The 19,375-nt window shown below is 34.6% G+C and overlaps 1 protein-coding gene across 1 annotated transcript; it reads right to left on the bottom strand.

The window, feature by feature from the left end:
- Nucleotides 1–33: 33 nt before the first annotated feature.
- Nucleotides 34–15,945, bottom strand: LOC127862938 (uncharacterized). The gene is made up of 3 exons (XM_052402207.1): nt 15,776–15,945; nt 10,296–10,389; nt 34–3,015 (listed from the first exon to the last, which is right to left on the bottom strand). The coding sequence occupies exons 2-3, from the start codon at nt 10,377–10,379 to the stop codon at nt 1,732–1,734; spliced, it is 1,368 nt and encodes a 455-aa protein (XP_052258167.1). The 5' UTR covers nt 10,380–10,389; nt 15,776–15,945; the 3' UTR covers nt 34–1,731.
- Between the last annotated feature and the right edge of the window lie 3,430 nt (nt 15,946–19,375).

Here is a 19,375-nt window from a genome sequence, read left to right as displayed (position 1 = left end):
TAAACACGTATTTAAAAGGTAAACAAAAGAAAATAACTGTAAGACGAATTATGGCAAAACAAAACAATATGAACATGCTATATAGCAACACATATAAAAACAAAAAGTACACGAATCAAGCTTATGGCGGAGAAGGGATGGCGGTGGGTGTTTCTTTTAATCGCATAAATAATGAGGCATTTGCCTTTTTTAAAAATCGAGCAATAATGTTCAAGATTGATTCTGATTGGGCAAAAAAAGCATTATGGCGTTTCTGGTCAACGTGGGTACACTAGTGTGGGAAGCAGGAACTTAACATCTTTACGGTGACGTGTAACGTAATGACCACTGAACATCGTTATACATAAATATAAAAATTGAATTTTAGAAATTATGTATAGATGTTTTATTGTTAAGAATTTAACCTTATAATAAAAATAATAGTCCATAGTACATTAGTATGTATAAATAATTTAATTTTGAAAATAATAAATACATCTTTTGTTATAAATTAAAACAAACTATTTTCTTAATTTCTTATCAAAAGTAAGTTTATTTAAAATAAACAATGTTAGGTTAGAACACATGTATATCGCATGACCGACGATTAAACATTACTATTTCCTTCCATCGGAGGTTGAAATGCCATTTAATGTCGTCGCCATAAAATAATGTCGTTGCATTTCCTCTAAACTAGACCACAGGCAGACATATTGATTGTGTAAGCAAATCAGATAGTAACTGGGTATGTTAAATTGCGACGCAGTATATGTGTCAAATTTCCGTTCTTGTCTGTCACTGTCAAGCTATATAAGATGATTGAATTCACGCACAATCAGTTGTTAGGAAGATTTGGCTAGATAATAATTTAAACCATTGTATATTGAAAATATTATCTTAGTTCGAATATTAAAACAAATTAAAACTACGTTGAGACGTGTGTCTTCAATTAAATAAGAGACTTGCTTTCGAACAATATCACACTACGGAACAGCCGCTATTTTTTATATTTTTCATTATAAGATACAGAGAAGACAATTTCTATGTTCAAATATTTATTTTCCAACGGCCTTTTTAAAAAAACAATTATTTGAAAAAAAAGACTTGTGACTAGAGATTGTTTTTTTTCTGGTTTTCCGAAGGATGATGGCATCATATGAATGTCTATTTTTTTTTTATTCATTTGCTTAATTGTTATACACTGTTACATGTGTATATTTTATGCATTACTTTATAAATGCATAGTACAAAAATGCTGTTTGATAAATATTTAGATTAAAAAGGGTGAAATTTGTGAATAAATTGTTACGAACTTCACAACTTAAAATTACAAACTATAATTTGAGGTAATTTTTTTTATAACTTTGATGTTGGATGCAGATTACCATAAAACTAAGGAATATGTAGAGGGAGAACAGAAAATAAAAACATCCTATTCGAGTGTTAAAACCTTAATACCAGCCAACCAAATTTAAAGATCAAACAGGTATATAAGGAACAGGAACAGACTATTCAAAGATAAATAAGGAACTCTTGTTGTCATGTGCAATTAAGGCATGTTTCTCCGCTGACAAATGAACGTTCCTTTATGCCAGCTTTTCCATGTTTATAAAATAAAAATATTTATGAAATTTTATATCAAACAGAGCTTTTTTTACACGAGTAAGCAAATGAGATATAATTTCAATTCATGATTACATCAGAATTCGGTTGTATATATAATTTGGGTTATCAAAATCAATATAGCTGCCTTCAAAACATCAGTAAAGTGACGTTTTCCATTATATCGGTCTGTCGTCGCAATATCTTCTTCAGGATAACATCCGACCGATCCACCAATCCGTTCATAGATCTGATCATCTGTTCCAGATGCAGCATCTCCAGCTCAGTCCTTATCGCACTGAACGACAACATCGGCTCTGGATGACAGATAATGGCCCGTCGAATCTTCGACAATCGCAGTATCACCCTCGGTCCTTCCTCCATCATGTCCGTGATATCTGCTACCCATTGAAGTCGCTGCTCAGCCTGCAACCTACACGCTGCCATCAGATTTCGCTCCGGGATCATGTAGTATTGGAGCTGTTTACAGGATATTACAGTTCTGAGTGTTCCCAGAGCGTCATGTAACCAATGAATCAAATTCCTTTTTTGAAACAACTCGAGTGTATTGTTTTCAGCTTGCCAAAATATGATATTTTTCAGCACAAAGGATGTTATTTCTTTTTTGTTTGGTTTCACTACCTCTTTTAAGATCATTTTTAGAATAACATACAATTTTGCCTGAGTGTCATTAAGATTACTAACGAGTTCTATTTCACCCACGTTAAAGCAAATCCTCCACTCTAAAAAATTGTTTTCGCTGCCTTTAAATCCTACAGGGGTAACAACAGAGCCAAATGATACAACTTTCTGCACCACATTCGATGGCGGCCAATGTCGAGGTCGTTCAGCCCATCTCTTTAGGATGCCGGGGCATTGACAGCGTAATGCCCACACCATGTCAATATGAGTTCCATTTTTTCCTAACCCCGGAAGTGAGGGCCCCGCGCGTTCAAGTGGAATTACATAGTTTATATCAGTTGTACTTTTTGACATTTCATGTAGAAATAGGCTGCTGCTTAACAGTACGTTCCCTTTCCCGTCATCACACTGAGCATTATTACAAAAAGTAAATCCTGTGGAAGTAGGTCTCTCCAGTAACATCAAACAGTGACCTGGGTATACACGTGTATCCATTCTGTACACTTGTATGTCGTCTGGTATAGTGTGTATGTCGACTCCAGGTTCCACACAGAGGAAACGGTTTAGCACCAATAATTTATCATGGTCGCTTTCTTGCAAGCAGGTCAGCCCTTCGCCTTTGCTGCCAACTGTAATGAATGTTATACCTTTTATCATTAAATGTTTCTCTAATTCGTTACACATCATATCATATTCTCTGTACTTCTCCACACGTCTTTGCCTAATCTCCTCCCCGTATCCCAGCCGGGTCATTATATTACAGACTTCCACGGACACACCTTCAACATGATTCTGAAAATAAACATGAACCAACTATTTTATTGGCCTATAACCTCATGTTATTTACCCGTCGTATTGTCTAGTATTGTTTATGGGATCGTATTTAGGTAAAAATTACATCATTCATAGTGAATGATTACATTATGACCGATGTATATTCTAATATTCTAAGTGACAATTCCAACATGCTCGCTGTTTATACTTGATGATTGTTCAAACATGCTTGGTGACTAATCAAAGTTTGTGTGTTCATTATTTCTAGTGCATGATAACATACATTTTCACTGACATAAATGTGTTCTTTTAAATTCTAACAAGCGTGATGAAACTGTACGCTGAAACCAGTTATTATCACTTTTTCCACTAAACATCTTTAACAATGGCAGTAAGCAATAGTCGTTAGGGTGCAGGATCACGTGACTTTGTGGGGTGCCCCTTTTAACTTTAAGGGATGTATACACGACCTTTTACAATTATTTTTTCTTAAGAATTTCAACTATTGCATACCAGACAAATTTTTATGCTGCTTATGGCAATGTGAAAAACATTGGAATTATAATATTAAATAAGCATGTGTTCTTGTTCAAAAATTCCGTATCTATTTAATTGTACACGGTAATGCTTCACGCAACGTGCAATTTTGTTAACGATTTAAGACGTATTTAAGGATTTCTTGTTATATGAGATATTTGCAAAAATAAAGTTACTAATGGTGTGTTTTCCTCCTGTCCAGCCTGTGTGTAAAACCCGGTAAACCCCGTTGATTCGGCACCTTGAGTAAGCAGAATGCAACTAAGTCAAATGCAAGTTAGCAAATTAGTTTCCGTTTATTGAATATTTTACTTTTGGGAAAACATCCGAACCATTCTGACTACTACACTGAATAAACTGAATGCGTTCCCTTTGTTTTATAATATCCATAAACTAAATACGTTTATTTTTGCTTTTAAGACCAGTAGAGCTGGAATGGTCATTGACGGTTCGGGTACTTCTTACATGTACCCAGGGTACTCTTACATGTACCCCGGGTACAGTCAATATACTTAATTTTACCCGGTCGATATTAATCTGTATCCGAGTTGTATTCACGCCCATAATCCCATGTCGTAAAACGCGCTACCGATAACCATAAAACAATATTGTTTATCTTAAGGTTCCTGTAGAGGCTTCAGTTTGAAAAATGTGGGACCCCTAGCATTGAACTCAAATTTGACTAAACGAAAGGTGCCACATTGAAAATGAATACATATATGCTTTAAAGGATGGTTTTCCTTCAAACTGCTACCAATTTTGTACAGCAACATCTCATACAATCGACAAAATCAATCAAAATACAGAGCGATTTTAACACTAGAATATACATTATTTTCAAAAATCTGAATCATGTTTATTCAACGTAGTTCGGTGGAAAAGTATAGCACTAGTGAATAATATCGACATTGACGAGGGCAAGTTACGCTTAAAAAGTGAATAAAGTTTACAAATCTAGAAATATTAAAACTGGAACACATGTCATTTCATCAAGATTGGGGCAGCCATTTTTAAATTAATGAAATTGAAAGAAACATGCTAAAAACTCACTCATCGCCTACTTGACATTCCAAATGGCTGACGTTGACGAATGCATTGGATTGTAATCGTTCCGTTGATGTGTGCAAACTGAATGATCAGACCTCATAAACACTCAAAAAAAAATAACTTTTTACGAAGAATTTCACCAATGTTTACAATTGTTGTCGAATCACATGTACTTATATTATTGCGCACAAAATAGTACGCTTACAGACTGACAGAAAGATCGAAACAAATCTCCGTTCAATTCATCATGGTATACTTTTTTATTGATAATATAGAAAAATACATCGCTTCAACAACCTAAAAGTAAAAATAATTCTTTTATACGGAGTTTTTAATAACGAAAGTGAAAACAAAGGAGGTCGGATGGATATTCTTTGAGATGCACTTCGGCTCCAGATAAACAATAAAAATACACTAAAAAAGACGGGTTGGGGACAATTTTCAGCTGAAAAAGATTTGCGATTGGTTAAGTGATTGTATCTCTGTGTGGTCATTTCTGTTATTAAGTGCGATCTCTTCCTGATTAATGTTAACAGTTGTTTTACTAGTTGCGGCCCAACTGTCAAAATAATGATGTGTTTTCTTACCACGCCACGTGATTTCGACCGATGTGTAATGCACGTTTTTCCACGGAGCACAGCGAGTGCCACGCTTTCAAAATGGGTAGAAGGAATCGAAATATAAAAACAATCGGTTAGCCAATTTTTTTATATTCCTTTACAATTTTATATGTCGTCTGCAATCTATTTCAATTTGAGATGGTTTAAAATTTGCAATTTAGTTAAGGGTTAAATAGCAAAATTGTTAAGCCTTTGAAATACAATGGTGACTCTAAATATCCACCATACCTGGATTTTTTAAAAGTAGTTACGTTTAGTTATTTTTAGAACTTTGTTTAGAAAATTTATCAAAAAAATGCAGTTGAATAAATAAATCATTTGTTGTTATCTGACAATAATTTTCTGTGAAATGTTGCTAACTTGACCTTGAATATGTATATAGCTTTGTATTTATTCAACTTACGGTAGGGCAAATCCTTCCTAACTTTAGATTGAGATTTTGCAAATAAGTGTAAAAATGTATTGGTTTTAAACCAAAATATGAATAAAGCAAACAAATATTGAATGTCAAAAATGTGTTTATGTTATTCTATCCGTCTTAAGCTTTAAAATGTCATATAGTTTGACTATATTATACCACATTGAATGACGAAAAACCAAAGCGAAGTTTTAATGAATTTTATCCCTCCCATGAAGCTTAAACAAACTTATTTTTTTAATGCATCAACATGCTTTTTAGTATGAGTTTCGATAATATATAGGCCATTTTACAGAAAAATGACATAACTGTGAATAAAATTAATTAAAAAAAAAACGACAACGACCGATTTAGCGTTAAATTTCCGGGGTACTTTTTAGTATATTTACCGTACCCTGGGTACATGTAAGTATACTTAAGAGTACCCGGGGTACATGTTAGTAGTTCCCGAGCAGACAATTACCAATCGAGCACCAGTAGGCTTATGGGGTACACAAAAATTACCTGCCGTTAATGTTTTTTGCTATGGATAAGTTGTAGTTAATGTATTTTATTCAGGACATAGCTGAGCTCATGTGCTGGAAGTTTGGTCCATTCCTAGTCCAAGTAATTACAGAAGACGTCTACCGATGTACATTGTATATTTACCTCATATTTATAAAGTAGCCCAACCCCATTGCTGCAGACCTTTGCGTGTACCTTTCGTATTTGTCTAGTCTGTTAACCAGTTTATATTTACAATGTATATACACGTAGACACATACTATAAAAATATCACAAAACATCAATTTCAATCAATTTGGAAAAAAAATAAACAGGTCCTGTAGGAGTGGTCTCGCCAGAACGCTGGGCTAATTCTCGCGGTGTGTGGATTTTCTTGTGATGGCAGAGATTGCTTGTTACACGGCTGTTAATCGCGGGCGCCACGTCTTTTTTAGATGCACTAATAAATGAAATAATGCAACTTCCGAGGTGGCGCTCAGGTCCGGATGTTTTGAAATGTCATGGATAATTTTACAGTGTAATAAGGGTTTATATGTTGTTGTTTTTTGGCAGAATATATCGCATTTTTTTTTATCGGCAATGTAGTGCGATTCAGCGAATATTAATTTATCAAAAAACGTACAGAAACATAAATTCTCAACTCATTATAAACATATAGGACCTTTATAAGTTTTGGCATGGTAGAGTTTTTTAAAGCATTTCGATGACTTTTTCCTGTGTAACGAGCAAATTTCCACCCAATTAACTCGATATAACATCAAACAATTGTGTACAACATATATTAGGGTCTGCATGCACAAAACTATTGGCTTCTTGCCGACGTAATAGATAATTTTGCATTTTGCCAAAAGAGATGGAGCCAATGCTAAGGAGATGGCGCTAATGATAGGAGGTGGCGCCGATGTAGGGTGTATCTATTTACAGTCTTATCGCAATAACACCATCACATGACGTACATTTGATAGATAATGTTTTTTGTTATATTTACTTTATTTTTCAACGTACATACGAAGACACAAATCTTTACAGAACATATACACATTATATGATGAACAAGATGATTTTTTTTAAATATATTATTTATCAACTCAACAAAGAAGTCTCCAACATGAATAAAATATATTGTACGATATACCAAAAATTTGTAATACTCAATAAAACAAATAACTAAATCCTCAATATTATAAAAAATACTTCATTAACATCAATTTTTGTAAACAGTTTGATAATTCACAAAATAAATATAAGATAATACTTCTACTTGAAACGATGATTTGTGTTCTTAATACAAATTCGTAATTTACTAAAAGGCCAATGGCCATAAATCTTAATTAGTCTGATATGTTTTGTTTTTCCCACTATCAACTCTAAGAAAATGAGGATAGCTCGGTTTTTTTCCGTTAACTTTTTTGTATAATACATGTTACAAAAAGGGTTCACTGGGTGTCTTTTCAAAATGAGTTGATGTCTAATTGTGAAAATGATCAACATGAGTTTTGGAAAACTATTGGAAGGATTGGTGTTGCACAATCAAGGAAAAGTACTATACAAATGGAAATTGTATATGATGATGGTTCTGTTTCTAATAATGTAAATTGTGTTCTTGCTAAGTGGAGAAAAGATTTTAGTGATATATTTTTAAATAAAAAGAGTAGTAATAATGTTAATCAGTCAAATAAAAGGACAAATCAGAATGCTCATACTGACTGTTAAGTTCTTAATGAAAAAATATGTATTTTTAAAGTTGAAAAGGCCGTTACGAAGGCTAAAATAGGGAAAGCATGTGGAAATGATGGTATTCCAATTGATAATTTCAAAAATGAGTGTAGTATTTCATTTTGCATGTTTTGTTTAATGTCTGTTTCGAGACAGAAGACATTCCTTCAGAGTGGAACAAAATCATAATTAATCCAATTCCAAAGTCAAGTAGCCTTGCAGCCAGAGACCCTTTATCATACCGAGGTATTTCTTTATCTTGTGCCATGTATAATAATCTTTATTGTTCCATTTTAAGTGATAGATTATTAACTTGGGTTGAATATAACAGTACATTATTTGATGAAAAGAATGGTTTTAGAAAACATAGAAATACTGTTGACCATATTCAATCTCTTACAAATAGTATTGCTACCAAAAAGAAGTTAAAAACAGTCTACCTTTTGTGCTTTTATAGATTTTAAGAAGGCGTATGATTTTATTGACAGAAGTCTTTTATGGCAAACATTATCAGAGTCAAATATTGGTATTTATGTTAAAATGCTAACAGCACTCGAATCTTTTAACCATAATGTATCTTCGAGAGTATGAATCAATTGACTTTTTACTGATTGTTTTCTATACACAGCGGTTTGCGTCAAGGTTGCTCACTGTCTCCTCTGCTGTTTTATTTATTTGTAAATGACTCAGCTGTCAGTATTAAAACTGCTGATAAAGGTATTACATTAGAGGGTGAGAATATATAACTCTATGATGATGATATTGTTTAAATAGCAAGTAATGAAGAAGACCGTCAGTTCATGTTAAATATTTTTAATGATTGGTGTTATAGTAATGGTATGATTATTAATCCTTCAAAAAGTAATGTGGTACATTTTTAGACCAAACTCTGTTAACAGAACTTCATATACTTTCACTCGTGGTGTTCATTCCCTAAAAGTAGTTAATAAATAAACTTACCTAGGAATACCTTTGGATGAGTTTTTGGATTATGAGAAAACAGCTAAGTGTGTTTCCCAAAGTGCCGGAAGAGCCCTGGGACTGCTCATTGCTAAAAGCAAAGCTATGGGAGGTATGCCATATAATGTGTTCAAACGGTTGTACGAATCTACAATTTGGCCCATTATCGCATATGGTGCAGCTGTTTGGGGAACAAGGTCATACTCTTGTATAAATGCAGTTGAACATAGGACCGTTAGATTCGTTTTGGGGACTGGTAAATATAGTGTACAAAATCTAGTCGGATCATCGGGTAGATGAAGAAATAAGTTAAGAACATAAAATTATGCTCTTTTTAAGACAGATTATAAGACTGAACATTACCTCAGCATGCCATTATCATATAAATATAGATCTATAGCTAACTTCAGATGTGGAGTTGCGCCCATAAGATTGGACAGATATATGGGCGATATGAAAATATACCTGAAGATTTAAGACTTTGTCAATTATGTAGAGTCTGTTGAAAATGAAGAACATGATTTATTGCATTGTCAAGCTTACAAGGCCTCGCTTTTAACTTGTATTTCACAAACATTAGAAAACGTTGTGTTGAGTTCAATGAGCAAATATAAAACGCAACGAAAACTGAAATGGAGTTATGTAAGATTATTGAGTCTCAATGACTACGTGAAACATGCTCAAGAGCGATAACTGTGCTGGCTTCCGTGTCTGCCAACGCTTTCAGTCTCTGACTTATCAGTGGTGGCGACAGTGCATGCTCCCGACTTACACATACTCAGGCAGCTTTGTCTGGGAACTCTTTCAGTTCCTGACTAACCCCCCTTTACTTACCGATAAATGACGACTTTACAGACTGCTGTCTGAAAACGCTTTCAATCATTGACTTGCCTATGAAAGACGATTGTACAGGCTGCTGTGTCTGGGAAGGCTTACAATCCCTGACGTCTCTAACAGTTACCACTGTACAGTTGCTTTGTCTGGTAACGCTTTTGATCTATGACTTATGCATGAATGAAGACTGTTGTGTCTGGGAACGCTTTCAAATTCTAACTTATCTGAGAGTGGCGACTGTACAGAGTCATTTGTCTGGGAACGCTTGATTAACCCTTGAGTGACGAATCAGTGATTTTTAGTCAAGTTTTGGGAGGACACTATAACCCATTCCCAACATAAAAGGTATGAATTTTACTGCCTAAAATTCCTAAATGAAGGTTTACAAATATAAAAAATCATTATTAAGTTCATCTCCCTATTCAATGCTATTAAGTTGAACCTAAATTAAACGACGATTTTCCTTATCTTAATGGCACCGATCCCATTTCCCCAAAACTGTGTACCTGCTGTTGTATTGGGGAATGCCTTCTGCCCCTGACTGACGCGATATGTAGACTGCACAGTTGATATGCCTGGAAACTCTACCATAGTCTTACTTGCCCGAGATTAAGGGTAGTACAGGCCGCTATGTCTGGGAACTCTTTCAGTCCCTGACTTACCCGAGAGTGACGGCTGTACAGGCTTCCGTGTAATGGAACCCGTTCGGTTTCTGGCATGCTGCGATCGGTGCCTCCTTCTGCCATTGTTAGTCCGCTGCAAGTACACATAAATTTGAATGTTTAAATGAAATTAAGGGGCCTTTTCACGTTTTGATTAATTGACAAAATTAAAAAAATGTGTCAGATTCGCAAATTTTTGTTATAGTTATGATATTTGTGAGGAAACAGTCATATTGAACATTTACCATGCTCTAAAATATCCATTATATGCATCTTTTGACGATTTAAAAACCTGAATTATAAAGCGTTGCAACGCGAAACGATTTAATAATTTGGAGAGTTTTGTTGTTGTCGTTAAATTTTCTGACACTACGAGGATTGCTTATATAAAGTATAAAATACAACGATTATAGTATGAGCACGGATGGCAGGTCGGACCTCAAAGACCTCGTGAAGAGGCCGGTAGGACCTGTAAATAAACTCTGATTAAAAAAAAAATGAGCACGGATGGCCGAGTGGTATAAGCGATAGACGTGTACTTCAGTGGTCACTGGTTCGAGTCCAGTTAAGTGATACTTTTTCTTTCTTTAATTTTATTGTTATTTTTACTAGAGCTTTTTTAGATCCAATGTTAACATTAATCAATATAAAGCATTTAATGAAAAACTTCAATATCTTCAATGCCAAATTCTGTGAAAAGACCGCTTTAAATGAGAAGATGTCGTTACCTCTGGTGTTAAAATGTTAGAGATAAGATTCCTATAGATCTGACAGCAGGTTATACTATTGCCTGTGTAATAGCGATTGTGTGGAAAAGAACCTAAATGTGTTCAGATCAGATCATATCTCCACATGGGTGCAAAACGGTACCATGTGACATTGAAGTTAGAGGCAACATGGTACCATTGTGCACCAATCGGGCGATATCGTGTTAATAATGTTTTATGTTCCTTTACTTGTATGCGTGATTATACTTGAAAACTAGTATGTATACAAGTACCAAGGTTTGGCGTCACAAGTATTTATGATTGTTACACTATTGTGTATATGACTTTTATTAACCTTTATTCAAGTGAGTTTTAACTAACGGAAATAACAACACAATGCATACCACTAGGAAGTTTAATATATAAGTGCGGCATTAGAAACAATGTACCGAGTTAACATTGTTGGAAGTTGTGGGCTTTCACAATACATATACAAATGGCGGTAGGTATAGTTTGTTTCATAATAAAACATCTCCCTCCGTTTTTGAAAAGACAAAACATGATTATGGTGGCACTGTAATCGTTTTATCCGTTCGGTCCATCAGCACATGGCCTAAACGATATGGATTAGGTTTTTTGGCAATAAAGCATCGGTAATTTTGCTGCCACCAGTCCACGTTGAATTTGTGAACAAAGATTAAATCCAAACTGAGTCAAATGCCTTCTGCTAATTTTATTTCACACTTAACACACTTATTCAAGAAATATACCATTATGATAAGCAATTAAAAGAATATTTAAAACATTAAAGTGTGGAATATCTGGGCACAAGTTTTCAATAGCGTATATTCACAGCACCCATCTGTTTTTCTAGTTTATTCTTCCTTTGTCTCCCCACAACCCCATTTTATATAATAAACGCCAATAAGGCATTGTGCCAATTTCCGACATAATGTTCAGTATATAAATTTCAGACAATTGACAGAAGTGACCATGATTTAAATTGTTTGGGGGAAGTGACAATGGTTTCTGGAAATTGCGGAAGTGATGAGCTTTTTGCAAAAGTGAAGAGATTTGTTATGCAGAAATGAACAAGGAGATAACTGAAATGACCACTTATCTATGACTCATCTCAACATTCATTACTCCCAGCAGTTTATTGAACATTATTAAAAGGCCAAAATAAGGTTGGTGAAAACTTGCATCAGAATTATATTGTACATATTTAGAAATAGCAATATGGTATGTAATTATCAAAATACTGAGTATTAATCAGAGTTTTCAACAAAATATTGACGATTAACCCATTTATGCCTAGTGGACTCTCCCATCCTTCTTAATTGGATCCATGTATTTCCAAAATTAGGGATGTCTAGTATATTTATTTCTATATTTAGAATATTTCTTACAGAAATTCCTTTAAGCAAATAGCGCAGACCCTGATGAGACGCCGCGTCATGTGGCGTCTCATCTGGGTCTACGCTGTTTGCCAAGGCTTTTTTCTAGACGCTAGGCATAAATGGGTTAATAACAGTCAGTTTACTTCATTCACTTCAGACATATTTACAGTTGTCAATCACTAATCGTCCTGCCTGTGTCAACTAGCCGGAAGCTGGGTTAATAACCGGGCCATTGCGGGGATCTGGGATTGACAGTGGTTCCACCTGGGGCCAATCATGGGGCTTTTATATTTTCGCGTTTTGTTAAAAACTTTCCTGCTTCTGCGAGACGTGCCGCCGTCGGACGTTTGTACTATATAGGGGCGGTCACTGTGAACTTTTATCACGTTCCAATATTTACAGATTTTTTCAAACTTTATACGAACGCTGCCATTTACTGCCATTTAATGTCGATAACGGCCGTGATGTTTGTCGAAATTAATTACTTATGGTTGAAATGTTAAGTGTTTAATTGATACAATTCATTTGATTCAACAACCATGAGCTAATTGATTTATAACCGGGCGGTAACAGGGTTTTGGTGTTAAATGGTTTTTGCATCAGCTTTTTAGCTGTCCGTACTGCCTTTTCGGCTAAACAACTGGTTTGTGGATGAATTTCCAACAATCGTGTAAATTGTGTGTGCGCTATTCACAATGTAAAACGAACCCTGCTTCTCCAATGCTCGTTATTTAAGTTTTTTGTCCCATACATGAATGTTACCGCCTTAGTAGGAAGTAAGTATCGGGGGCTTTCAAAGGGTCTTTGATATTGAGTGAATCGAAGTGTTCAATGATTACTTTTGCGAGTGCCTTATTAAGAGCAGAAAATCGGGCAGACGATTGTGGTTGAGTTACCGTATCTATGTAGTAAGGGCCTCTCTGTGGATCATCTTCCTATGCATGTCCACGGTCACTGTAACCGTAATAGACATCATACACGTATTTAGATTTGCAAATTCTTTTTAATTATTTTTCTTGTGACACCTGCTGAATGAATCTCCCCATGCGGGACATTGTGTCCGTACTTAGTGCGGCGGGTTTCCCCAGTGCTCACACCTTCTATCCTGCCCATTTACCCGATTGGGGCCTCCTGCTTCAATCCCCTATGTACTGGGAATGACTCTCGGTTTCGACCTACTCTTCCTCTATGTGATTGTCCATTGCCACGTGTGATGATGAGGTGTACGTCTTTTTTTTAATAATGACATTTGTTATTTACTTTATTCAAGTTGTGCGATGTCTGCATTGCTTTGTCAAGCGTCACGTTTTCGCCTTAGTTTATTAGCTTATTGCGGATTTTTTTATTGTTGGCACCAAAAAAGAATTCGATCGCGGATCATTTCATCTTGTACATATGCTGGAAACAAACAGTCAGCAGTTTTACGTATGAGCCATGTCACGAATTGTTCGATGCTTTCATCATGCTCGTTTTCCATAAAATATTAGGATCTGGCAAATACTTGTGCAATTTTGGTTACTAGTTTAATGTGATTTTGGTATTTTTCAAAGTATATGTTTAGCTGTGTTTTTTCTTCTTCTGTCAATGTAGAAGCTTGTGTAATGTCTTGGCCTTTATCACCGACCGATATGAGAAAGAACGCTAGTTTTTCCTTTCAACTCAAGTTACCAATAGGACATTTAATGTAAAAGGGCGGCATCAGCACTTTTGAGTATACATTGGAATTATACAATTGTATTTAAAGGGATCTTTTCACGCTTTGGTAAATTGACAAAATTGAAAAAAGTTGTTTCAGATTCGCAAATTTTCGTTTTAGTTATGATATTTGTGAGGAAACAGCAATACTGAACATTTACCATGGTCTAATATAGCCATTATATGCATCTTTTGACGATTTTAAAACCTACAAATTATAAAGCGTTGCAACGCGAAACGATTCAATAATTTGGAAAGTTCTGTTTTTGTCGTTAAGTTTTGTGAAACTACGAAGATTGCTTATATAACGTATAAAATACGCCTCCTAAGTGTACTCGGCGGAATAGCTCAGTAGGCTAAAGCGTTTTTACTTCAGGACTCTGGCAGGACTCCAGGGGTCACTGGTTCGAAACCTGGTCCGGGCAATGTACTTTCCCTTTTTTAAATTTTATTCTTGATTTTTTACTGAAGCTTTTACGATCCAATGTTTACATTTATCGATATAAAGCATTTAATGAATAAGTTAAAAATGCCAAAATCTGTGAAAAGGCACCTTTAAACAAGCGTAAATTTTACATGGATTTTGCACTTTCGATTTCAAAATCATCTCACTCATTATTTTTAAGAAAAAATGTATGTAACTGTTTTTGTGATATTTCGTATTCGCGTTCAGGCTTGATTATTTATACAAAAATTAATATTCTTGTACGTGCTATGAAAAGCTCGATTCACATATCCAGCAACTCAAACGTGTATGGCAAAGCACTTGTACAATTTAGAAAAAAAAGGAATGTTACAGTCGTATTTTTAAAATGATTTTTAATTATTTTGATTTCGAAATAATCTCATTCATACTTTTAAACAAACACAAAAGAACTAAGCAAGATGAAACATTTTCGATAATAACAACATTAAAGCGAATTTATACGATTTTGTCAAATAATAATGAATTTATATAAAATGTGTAAAAAAAACTTATTATATATGTATTTTAATATACAATAAAATAAAAGTTCAAAAGAACATGTGACAAAAAATGCGAAATAAGCCAGATATTTAATTCTGAAATCGAAAACGGCTGTACAGTCGAATTCGCCAGCATGCATATCATGCATGTACGATGTGAACCTAAACTTAGTTTAACGGTTCATTTTAAATTCCTGCAACGATATATATTCATACGACACACGAACACTAACTCTGGTCCTAATAAAAGACGAATCGGTCTTCGGTTATTGTAGGAAAATATGTTCGTCACAATCGGCTCGGGGCGCTAATTTGTCTTTGCTGCATTTTATGAAATTCGTATTTAATGCATAATTTTTCTTGCCTATATTGTGTTATTGTAACATATTATATTAATATTTTACAATTTAGCACATATAAAAAATCGTATAATCTCGCTTTAATGAGTAAACATTACAAATATATATTTCCAAGTGTGAACCGGAAACAATGCGAATGCTCGTGGCAATAATCCTTTATAAACCTCAAATAAATTAAAACTTATAACAATAGAATAAAAACAACATTGACTATCAAGCACTTCTAGATGATTATTTTAAGTGAACGCATTACACTCGCACACTAAGGGAAAGGTCCGGATCGATGGGAACCATGGATAACGTCAACCAAAACAAAACCGTACATTATTTACGCAATGTATTCTAATACTTACCCAACTAGTTGCAAAAATCAAACTCCCGCCTTGTGACCATCCAACAAGACAACTGTGAATGAAATAAAAAGTGATTAAATCATGTTTTCTTATTTTACATTATCGTATAAACTTCAGTCTATCATTCAAAGGAGGAAGTTATAACTATCACAAGTACATTTCACAACGAATTTATCCAGAAATAGAACTAGTTTTCGAAACAATGAACGTCGAGAGCATTTACCGGAAGTCGTGTTCTGAGAAAACTGTGCAAAATGCATGTGCGTAACGTGTCGTCCCAGAGTAGCCTGTGCAGTCCGCACAGGCTAATCAGGGACAACACTTTCCGTCTAAACTTGATTTTTGGTTAGAGGGACTTCCTTGAAACTAAAAACACCTTAAAAGCGGAAAGTGTCGTCCCTAATTAGCCTGTGCGGCCTGCACAGGCTAATCTGGGATGACACTTAACGCACATGCTTTAAGCCCAGTTTTCTCATGACGCGGCTCATATATTCAGATTTAATCTGCCTCTAGTCCTCGAAACGACAAGAGTTAACGATTAACCGCCATCTGTACTTAATGTTATATGAATAAAATATATGAGCCGCGCTCTGTGAAAAGAGGGTTAAATGCATGTGCGTAAAGTGTCGTTCAAGATAAGGCTATGCAGTCCGCACATGCTAATCAGGGACGACACTTTCCGCTTTTATGATATTTTCCGTTTTAAGAAAGTCTATTAATAGTAAAAATCAAGTGTAGGCGTAAAGTGTCGTCCCTGATTAGCTTATGGCCTTATATATTGATATAGAGGAGTAAATAAGGATATCATGTACCAATGTATGCTTTCGGTTAAATGACAGTGGTAAATAAATGTGAATCTACCTTTGCTTTAAATTATCGTTACGATCTTCAAATACTTACTCCTGTCTTTATGTAGGTGCACTTACTGTAAGCCGCATGAAATAATGTGCTAACCGGACTATGAATAATTATCCCATATTTTTTTCGAAGAAATTACAAGAGTGAGTGAATCCCATATACCTTTTTGAGGCATGTATTCATTTTTTTTATTCAATATATTTTGTATTCATACTCAAATAACACTTGACCATCTAAATTCACCAAATGCCAAGAGTTAACAAGTTTATGAGAGTATGGGTTGTTGTTATTACATAAACATCCAATGCATATCATTTTATTAAATGACATAAGTATATTCATTTCCTTTTGAGTTGCCTATATAAGCTTTATTCAAAATCTTACCCATGCCAACCAGTACACATGGATGATGTCTTCCTATATATGTATTAATAAATGACAACAGTTACAAAGTTGATCGTCGTGTTTTTAATATTTGAGACATATGTGCGACACTTTTCCTAACTCGTGGCAAAATCAATATTCGTAGTCTTTAACTTTTTCGGCGTAACTGTTTTACCTTTTTTTCACTTTACATGACCGTTACATAAAGCCAGCAGACCCGAATAATAAAAATTATAATATTTCATTGCCTGATTCGAGAGAAATCCACCAGAACTCTGGCAACATCACTGCGTCGGTGTACAACGTATAGAATATAAGATTGTTCAGGGTAAAGAATTCCGGACTAGTCTCTGAATGTGCATACGACACAAAGACACCAATGTTTGCCCAGTAACAATTACTCGTTAAAATCCATCTCGCAGAATTTCAAGGGCATTGCTTAGGCACTTAATCGTCAGGGGAAGACATAAAAGACTACCGCTAAAAGATGATATCACACTATTGCTTTCACGATGAGGAAACAAACTCGAAATAGTTTAGTGTCTGTTACGATAACATGGAAACCGTTTAATTATATATCCACAAATATTTGCCTCTGGAAATCGTTCCTGATACATGAATAGGCTGCAGAAAAGCTATATATGTATATACAACATTTTTCTATTATAAAGTATTGTGTTTCGAAGATCCATTTACAAGACGCAATTTGATTTCAAAGACCTGTGTCCTGCGAAAATCGATTTTGTGTCATATGCCATCAGCCTTGCTAACGTCCAGCCTGCGCATTTTATTTTTTTTATTATTTTTCTATGTTAATACTTTGTTGTGATGTGTCTGATGTGATTTATTTTGAAAGATTGATTTTTGAAAGATTGTTTTTTGTAACAGATTTTGCATATTTTGTATTATCATAATCATCATCGTCATCATTATCATCGTCGTCGTCATCTTCGTCGTCGGATTTGTTAAGGAAGTCATTATATAGAGAATAATGGGTTGGTGTGGATTTTAGATCAGGTTTGTCATGTGAGGCTTATAAAACAGAAAGCACGAGCCTTGGCGAGTGCTTTTTCGTTTTCGTGCCGAGCATGATGAACGTGATCTTTAATCAACACTTATCTATTATTCTATTTATCCCACTTTTAATTTAGTAAACCTTTTTATTTAAACAGAATTAGTTTGAGTGGATAATTTCGCTGGATTTATGACGTCATTTCGTCGAAATATTGACGTCATTTCCTGCCGTTGATTATAGATGATATTTAATCAACGGGGCTTTAATCAACCGAATTCGCTGTTAAAGTGGGATAAAACATTTAACTGTATACTAGTAGTTAATTTTCTTTTTTCTCTTGTATGATCGTATGCATGTTTCAATATGTATACTTGTGTTTTGTTACTGAAGACCACATTGTAAAAAAGAAATTATTTCTTAATGTGAATTCTTCATGAAATAAAGTTATTATTATAATATTATTATTATTAGATACCTAATGATACCATGAAGCCTTGCGTGATTTTATAGCGGACAGCGTAACTCCTGACCAGACTGCGTAATTTTTGGCTGAAAACACCATAATACCCATTTTCGCATGATGCGGCTCTGAAAGTGTGATTTGAATGCGTCGAACGAAAACTTCGTGTAAGTCAAATATAAACATACAATACATTGATGGTGAAGAAATTAAATCATAACGTTAGCCGCGTGAGGACACATATGATGTGATCTCCCGAAGTATAATTTTTATCTAAGAACACTATTGTGTGGTTTGAATATACGTGTACTTAATACACACATTTTATGCGAAGGATATGCGACTGACGAGAGGAAAAATAACAACAACATTACGGAAACCTTTGTTTTCCATTTAATTATTTATAAACGTATATAATCCAATTATAATAATTTCAAAGTTATGAAATACGCCGAATATCTTTTTAACGATACCGGGTATACTTATATACTATAGTTCCCAGTTGGTTTAAACTTGATTGTAGTGTAGCGTGCAATGGCTACGCCTATTTGCAGGACACGCCGCGAGATAAACGCCTCTGTGATAACATGTAGAACAGAGAGTTTAGTGTGTATGCTTAAAGAGTACGGAATGTAAATTAGCGAGTAAAGGTAAAATGGTTTTGAGTTTTAAATGATATTCCTTCAATGGTTTTTAACTGGGCATTTATAGAAGAAATACTACAATAACATATATTTTAATTGCTATATTTTTAAAGCTAAGAATGCCCTAAAAAATGTATAATTATTGGAGTCTCTATGTGAAAAATGTTGCATCTATTTTCGCTTAAAGTTGTCAACCTCTGCGCAGAGATTTGACTGGAATCAGCATAGATGGATCGAAT

Source organism: Dreissena polymorpha, chromosome 16, assembly GCF_020536995.1.
Source record: "Dreissena polymorpha isolate Duluth1 chromosome 16, UMN_Dpol_1.0, whole genome shotgun sequence".
In the NCBI taxonomy this organism is placed as follows: domain Eukaryota; kingdom Metazoa; phylum Mollusca; class Bivalvia; order Myida; family Dreissenidae; genus Dreissena; species Dreissena polymorpha.
Note: the sequence above shows the minus strand (reverse complement) of the source record. Positions and strands in the feature narration are given on the sequence as shown.